The sequence below is a fragment of the Sparus aurata genome, chromosome 6 (assembly GCF_900880675.1).
Source record: "Sparus aurata chromosome 6, fSpaAur1.1, whole genome shotgun sequence".
NCBI lineage: Eukaryota > Metazoa > Chordata > Actinopteri > Spariformes > Sparidae > Sparus > Sparus aurata.
Window position 1 is genome coordinate 35,098,692 of NC_044192.1, and position 8,435 is coordinate 35,107,126.

The following is an 8,435-nucleotide window of genomic DNA, read 5'->3' on the forward strand; positions in this document are numbered from 1 at the left end:
TGTCAAAAAGGTCTTTATTGTCATTGTACAGGGACAGTAGCTACATTTGCTTGTTCATCCCGACACAGTAATACAAAAAAAAAAACACTGAACATTTGTAGCCTACGCACACTCAGCCTCACTTTCAATAAAACACACACGCGCATTCTATAACTGAGATCAGTAAAATGTGAAAACAATATAGACATCATTCAAAAATGAAAAAAGATAGTTGTTGCTTCAGTGTATTTATTTTTTAAATGGATGAGGGTTGAGCTTGCTTGCACAATGTTGAGCTTTCAGAAATTAAAACACTAAGGGGTTAATATAATATTGATCATAATATTTATCATTGTTAACTTACGCATTTACACGGTCAGCAGTTTTCTGCCAGCAGCCCTCCCTCGCTCTGTTGGCAGTGACAGTGTTACTTTTTGCCGTTGGTTTCTTTGAATTCTTCATAGCCTTACATAATAAGAATCTGCTCATCTTGAGTAAAATATGTGGCCCGGGATCGATCCATTTTCGCACGGAAGTAGAATAATATGACGTCAAACGCCCCCTTTTATGTGAACGCGCGCAGAGCACAAAGCAGAGAACCGGACTTAACAAATTAAGTTGATAACCACCGTCGCAGTACCGTTTAACTCTATTTGGGGACTTGGGGCTTTGTTGAGCTGCATCATGAGCACAAAGCCTGGCTATGTTGAGCCCCCTTCGCAGTACAGGCCTCTGAACAAGGAATAAAACAGGTGCGTCTTACACAGTATAAAGATGCTCAGTTGAAGTGGGGTTAACTATAAGTAAACATTCAGCCCATTGGCAGAACCAGCTACCCGTTGTTTGTGAAATATTCGTGCCGTTAGCATTATACAGTCCACATTTTTTAATGTTCACTGATAGCAAAATGCCAAACGGCCAGTTAACCAGGCACTGTTACCGTGTGGTCGAGGGTCATTTTAAGTGTTTCCACTGGAAAGGTATTCTTTAGCCTTCACAACCGACGAAAGTAGAATCTTTTCCCCGTTGCTCGCGGTGATAAACAGCTTCGCCGGGTAGCGGAGACTGGGTTTCAGCCCGCGTTTGTAGAGGAGGGCCATGACTTCTCGGTACGTAGCCCGCTGCGCCATCACCTCGGGGGAAAAGTCCTCGAAGATAGCCACAGGTCTCCCCAGATATTGTAGATCAGACCTCCTCTTGTGGGCTTCACGGAGAACCTTTTCCTTAGTTTGGTAGTCGTGGAACCGGACGATGACAGGCCGCGGTCTCTCGCCTGTTTCGGTTTTGGGGCCAGGGACCTGTGTGCTCGATCCAGCACGGGTGGCTTCGGTAGTATTTCCTCCCCCATAAGTTGGAGCAGCAGTGCAGAAAAAAATTCGGTTGGTCGTGGGCCTTCAATCGACTCAGAAAGTCCTATAATACGGACATTATTGCGGCGGCTACGGGCCTCTAGGTCAGCTGTCTTGGCTTTTAGCTTATCGCTAACAGCGGTTAGCTCAGCGCACGTAGCTTCAAGGCTGAGCAGGCGACCATCTACCGAGTCTGTGTTAGTCTCCAGAGAGGCGATGCGTTGGCCGTGGCTAGACACAGTGGCTTGGACAAGGTCTATTTTGGCCTCCAGCGCTGAGAAGGATATCTTAAACTCCGAAGCTAGCTCGGCCTTGTGGCAGTTTAAGAGGCTTGTTAGCGCTGCCATGCTAAGCTCGCTACCAGCAGCAACGTCGGGGGGTGTAAAGTCTTTTTTGTTTTGTTTTGCGGTCCTACTTGCCATTTTAAAGCGTGTCGTGATGTTGTAGTCTCACTACGATGCTGCTTCGGGCAGTAAGAGGTGAAGAGAGGACTTGAAAAAATAAAAATTGAAAAAAAGTGTGGGAGAGCGTTTACTCCGCGTCCACCATGACGGAAGTCTCAGAACTTCTGATGTTTAAGCTGTCTTGACAAAATATCTTATATGTCACACATTATTTGCCTAGGTAAATATTTAGGGCCCGAGCAGGGAACCTGCAAGGACCCTATTGTTTTTCTATCGCTTTTTATTATTATTTTTCTTCTCACAAAAGGATCGCATTTTTCACTGCCTGAACATACCCCAAAACTCACCAAACACTTATGGAAATGAAATTCATAGAGGTGCTATAGAATGGCCCCTGTGACTCACTCACCGAAAATGACCACCAGGTGGCGCTATTTTCAATTTAAAAGCGTTTTTGGCTCATAACTCCCACTTAATATGTTGCATATTATTAAACCTCATGCCGATGTGTTCCCTCCATTCAGATGAATTGTTTGGTGTAGGCCACGCCCACTTTTGCAGTAACTTTCCGTTTGCAAAATCGCGACAAATGAAAAACGTACTTTTCGAACTCCTCCTAGAGAATTTGACCAATTTGCACCAAACTTTGCATGTAGCATCTGTAGACCCTCCTGACAAAAAGTTATCAAAAGAATTTTGATAGTCCATGAACTGCCCGAAATATAAAATGACAAATTCCTGCATATTGTGTTGAAAACAGACAATCTTGCATATCTTTACAAAATGCTGTCTGATTATCACATAAATGGTCTTCATTGTGTGGTATGGCATGATGAGGCTTTGTGTAAAATTTGGTGCAAATCGGCCAATAGATGGCGCTCTGGTTGCAGTCTAATTAGTTTCAATGGGATAAAGTGGGGAAATCTTAAAGTCTTCTTCAAAACTCATCGACCTTCAACCTCTCCTTGTCCCTAATATGTTGAGCTAGACACACCATTCTAACCTTTAAAGAGTCAGAAGACCTCAAACTATGGGGCATGTATTCAGTTTTTAAATATCTTTTATGGTTTTCAAATCATCACAGTTTTACTTTCAAGGATTTGTAGGCTGTCTTCTGATTTTATAATGGGGGTGTATTGCGCAGTGTTGGGCACGTTACTTTTAAAAAGTAATTAGTGATAGTTACTAATTACTTCTCCCAAAAAGTAACTGAGTTATTAACAGAATTACTCCATTATAAAAGTAATTAGTTACCAGGAAATTAACTGTTGCGCTACTTTTATTTCTTCCCCCTTTTGAGCTCGGCAGTCATTTTAGCTGCTTGGCTACAAATGTATTTAGAAAATGTATTTCTTTGACCGGCACCTGCTCTCCCCGATATTTTGTCAATGAGTGCTCTGAAGGAGTCTGAGTCAGCTGTTGATAACGGGAGCAAGTTCTCAACAACATACCTGTCTATCATTGCATTCAGTTCAGTCTGTGTCACAAGTTTCTGTGAAGCTGTTCGCAGAGCACAGGTTAGCCACACCTGGCCTGCTATCATCATCAACAGCGTCAGCAACAGAGTTTTGGCCAGTGTTAGTTTTGTAAAAGGTGTGCTCAGAGTTGCTTACAACGGATGTGGACAAAGGAGATTAAAGTAGTGTCTGTATTTCCACTTTGAAAACATCAACTTTCCCTCCGGACTCACCATTACCACAGTTCCCCTCTGCTAGTTTGAGTGTGTGATGCTGCTGTGTGCGTGTGTGGCTTGTGTGTAAACCGAACATTGCCACTGATTGGCTTAAGAACTCTAACTCAACGTTAGGGAGCCAATCATCATCACTTATGCGGTTGTCTCGCTCCTCCCTCCTCCCTCACCGGAGGAAAAAAAATACAGCTCTGCAGCTCCGGCGGCTGAGAGCCGAGATGGATGACAACAGCTTCAGTGATCAGCTTCAGTTTGTCACACGCCACATTTAATAGTCGGTAACGGCATTGTAACGATGGAAATAGTAGTATTGATTAGGTTAACTGTTATTGAAAAAAGTAACGCTGTGAGTAACGCCGTTTATTCTAATGCCGTTATTCCCAACACTGGTGTTGCGTGAAATAGAATGCGTGACATCATAGCTACAGTGGAGAGCAGCTGGAAGAACTGTAGAAAAAGTTCTCTTCAGCTTGATTTTGATCCCACAACTTTAACTTCACATAGACAATATATACATAGACATGTAGGAAATCTTGTTTGCTTTCGGCTGATGGTCTTATTTTGACCGGCTGATGGAATTATATTCTCAGTCTTTGTCCGGGGAATCATGCAGCAGTTGACACAGTTTTTCTGACTTCAGCAGACATTATTTCAAACCGGCAATAGCAGTCCATCGAATTATGAAGCAACAACTTCCTCAGCGGAAGGTGTTGCTCGAGCATGCCCCGACGGCAGCAAGCCCCGACGGCAGCATGCATCGACGGCAGCAAGCCCCGACGGCAGCATGCATCGACGGCAGCACGCCCCGACGCGCGTGGACTGCGAGGGCCCGTTCAACGCTGCTTGCAGCTTTAATTTATTTATATTTTTTGATGTGGCATATTATCCCACTGGACATTTTGAGAATTAAGGCTATTGATAGTTTAGGGAGAGGCAGCCCATATAGGCCTGAGGTGATAATGACAGGACGTGGGTATGTCATGTTAAGTCTTTAAGTTTGCTTTCCTAATTGCAGTGTGAAACCAAAACTAACCAGATCAAATGTATACAATAAAACAAAAACATGAAATGCATTTTCAAGTGATTTAATAGCTATTTCTCTCTAAATCACCTGGATTATCACAGTGGGAAGTTCATTGGCATCATCTAACATAAATCTTGGCTTTAAAGCCTTGAACCTTTACAACTTCTACCTTTTTCTGCCATCTGCCTTTGGCAACCTAAACCTTAAAAGGGAATGCTGGTTGATTAGGTTAAATCTAATAATGTGATGAATTTAAAATAGACCAAGTTACCAGTTGTGTAGGTACACTGTATAAAACCCAACAACCGTTCTGTAAGAAATTAAACCACTACAAAGCTTTTTTTCAATTGTTCACAGTTTTTATAGTTGTACTGGACTATGCCATTCTGAGAGGTGTTTCCTATGTTTTGTCCCAATCTTGCATCTAAATGGTCTAGGACACCTCTCAGTATAATGTGGCCCAGTATAACACTGTCACTGGCAACAGCTTCTTGTATCAATTCCTCTCTGATAAAGTGTCATAATGAACATTATAACTCTCTGCTTCAAGGTTGCACGCATGAAGTGTAATGTCAGGGGTTCCTATATGTGTGGTCACTCAGTGTATTCTATATGTGTGTTTTTAGGCATACTGTACCATATGGTATGTCCAGTTACAAAGGATCCCTGCGTATGCGACGCTCTGTTGGGACTACTCAGCGCTGTGTGTGTACACTGCATAATGACTCCACCTGCAGCAGCTTTTGCATGGACAGGTAACTGTACCACACAAATGTAATGTAAAGTGGACATTTTGATAAGTATTTGTCATGAATAATACAACAATGTTTTTTTTAAGGAGATGCAAACAGGACTTTAATATGATAGACACTGATCACAGACATATTGAATTTAAATTACATATGTCCATCAAAATCGAATCAAATATGTACTCTGCTTAAAATAAGTGGAGCAACTTTTAGTTGTAGGTAACCATAGTAAACTTGCCTACCCTGAACCATTCGAAGGATAGGCTCCGAGTTTTAGTCATGTTATGATGCTCATATGGCGGAGTTACTGGCCACAATAGTTTTCCCTCATCACATCAAGCTCCCAGGATGAGCGCAAGGATTAAGAGACAATTTTCTCATCAGTGGCCAACAAAAATCCAGTCCAAAATGCTTTCTCCTATAAGCCTACATTGTGAAAGGAGCAGCTGTAAATGATGGATAATTTTTGGGAGCGTCACAACCCCAGTGTAATTCGTTTCACTATCAGAATGAGAACCATTCTGTCCGATGACATTTTGAAAGTTGAAGAAGAGCCACAGGGTTAAATCATTTTATCCCATTTCAAGTTAGTGTAGTGGTATACCAGGTGTTTCTGGTTTGATATCACTGAGCAACTTTCGTAGGAATAACCAGGGCTGGACCATATATATATATATATATATATATATATATATATATATATATATATATATATATATATATATATATATATATATATATAATCACACACTTGTTGTTAAGTGTTCCCTGACCAATCCACCTCTAACAGATGGGGGGCAAGTCCCCTTCCAATCACTCTGCCAATAGACATGAGACATATTGTATAGTTTTAGACAGCAACTTAAAAAGTAACTCTAACCATTAGTTAAAGCAACATTATGCAGGGGTGTACTCACTCTTGCGAGATACTGTATAAGTTGTTCCAAATTAAGGAAAACATTTTAGTATTTTAGTATTGTAAGAAATTTTAGTATTGTTTTCATGTTCATGGTGGTCTTAATTTTTTGTAAACCAGCAACACTTCATCATATGTGGCCTTGATTAGATGTAATTTTTTTCCCCAGCAGGGAGAGGAGACCACCGCCAGCAGCATCAGCAGCAGCTGTGCATAGGGGGCTTGCTATGAAATGAACATTTAAGTGACATGCTCACCATCTGAGAGGTGGACATTCGCTGTCTTTACGTAACGCATGCCCTTATTTGGAAAAATAGCCTGTATGTCTACAGTTTACCATGATATACATGTTCTTTACAAGTGGATGTAAACGTTTGAACATAACTGTAGATATATATAGAGAGAGGACACGTGTTTGTAGTGCCTTGTCATCAGACTCATGGATCAAAAACCACAAAGATGTTGAAGGCAAGGGGTACCAGCAGTGTCTCTCAGTCTGTCTCTATTAGGCAAGTGTGAACAATGTTTTTAATTTTCCTGTCATAACTGAGAATGGTTTACATGGACTGTTTGTGTTGAAGATTAAAGACTTTGGTAGAGCATGTTGCTCACACATGTCCATGCTGTGTGACGTGGGGGCCAAGAACTGCTGCCATCCAACTCCACCACCTCAACCCACAAGGATCCCTCACTGCAAGACACTTACTCCACAGGGACAACATTTAACCCACCTGCCTATGTCAGCATACACTCAAAGCCAGTAATTAAGCTCACTAATTGTCACAGTAAATTAAACCTCAAGCATAATATTTTGGTTATAAGTGTTTCCCCTTTAAAGTAAGCTGGGCATCTCGATGTGTTCCCAAAAAACCACAACCCATTACTCATTTTAAGTGGGTTAGAACAGATGTAACCCATATTATGTGAGTGGAAGCATTTCTGATATGGCACTTTGAGTCTTTTCTTTTAATGACTATTTTTCAGAAATCTTACAAACCAATCAAGCAATAAATGGACAAAATAAACAAGAGCTCCACCTCAACCAACTACAATGGTAAAATCCTGCTTGACATTAATGCTTCAGTAGTAATAATCAAATGATATATAATATGATAACGTTAGTATAATATTTACAGGAGACATTTTTCTGCATTAAGTACTTTTACTTTTGATAGTATCTTAGTAAGTAAGTAGTAAGAAATTAAATACTTATGCCTCTATATGACCTACTTAAACAAACAAGACAATTAGTAAAAAGTATGTGCTATTCCTACATAAATATCATTGCTATTCTTAAACCTGGTCTGTGGATCAGATTATGTCTTGTTTGGATTGAATCATTCATAAAATTAAAAATATGTTTTATTACGGAGGGCTGAGGAAGAATTGAGGAGTCTCACAGCCTAGGGAAAGAAGCTGCTCTGTACTGGTATGGCACTGATATAAATGTTACTTTGTCTCACAGAAATCATCTATTTTTGTTAAAATCATCAACAAAAATAAAAGTTACTTTAGATAACTTTAAGTAACATTTTCAGTGCAGCACTTTTACTTAAGAGTATTTTACAGTGTGGTATTAGTACTCTGTCTTTAATTAAGAAGCAGAATACTTTCTCCACCACTTCCAAGTGTTTTAATTACCTCACCCTGGGCATAACAGGCTGAGGAGGTTGGGCCTGATAACGTAAACATCTAGCACACCTGACCTTCCTTAGATAATGGTTTATTTGTCATGGTGGTATGTTCAGCATGACAGAACAATGAACATTGAACAAATATCAAACACTGCATTTTCATTTCCCATTTTGCCCACAAATGGTTGTAATGTCACAGCAGTAATGTCCGAGTAATGTTCAATGAAATCTTTATGTGAATATTATAAAGAAAAAACACATTTTTTTGTTTGTTTTTGTGGCCAATAAGATATTGTGATATATGTTTATTATGAAGTGCTTTTGTACCCAAATTGTATGCTTTACTGCCATCGTTACATCAGTGTTGTAAACAATGGACTGGACTGGACAACTGGATGAAGTTATTATTATTTTCCTTTTATTTATTGGCCAGCATACTATTTCTCCTCACCCTCTCTTTTTTCTTGTCAATCCTTTTCTTTCTGTGAATTAAATTATGCAGATGATCAAAATGTCTAAATCCAATTGAAGTGCTGGACCAGAGTACCAGAAACAAAATAATATTATTCCAATTAATCATCTTTGTATCTTCATACTGCCGAATATGTGGCCAGAACATTCCTTTCTTAATTGAATTCCAGTTCTGGAGATGGTGAAAGTCAGGTCACCATGATTTCTGGGCATAACTAT

The 8,435-nt window shown here is 40.2% G+C and overlaps 1 protein-coding gene across 2 annotated transcripts in view; it reads left to right on the forward strand.

Moving 5' to 3' along the window:
- Positions 1-8,133, forward strand: part of LOC115583830 (endothelin-3) — a 28,895-nt gene extending 20,762 nt beyond the window's left edge. The window contains exons 3-4 of one of the 2 annotated variants that reach the window (XM_030421031.1): positions 5,073-5,201; positions 6,284-8,133. In XM_030421031.1, coding sequence (XP_030276891.1) covers positions 5,073-5,201; positions 6,284-6,347 — 193 coding nt within the window. In that variant the 3' untranslated portion in view covers positions 6,348-8,133. Of the gene's footprint in view, positions 1-5,072; positions 5,202-6,280 lie in introns of both variants that reach the window. The other variant, XM_030421030.1, reaches the window with a different exon arrangement.
- Positions 8,134-8,435: the final 302 nt, after the last annotated feature.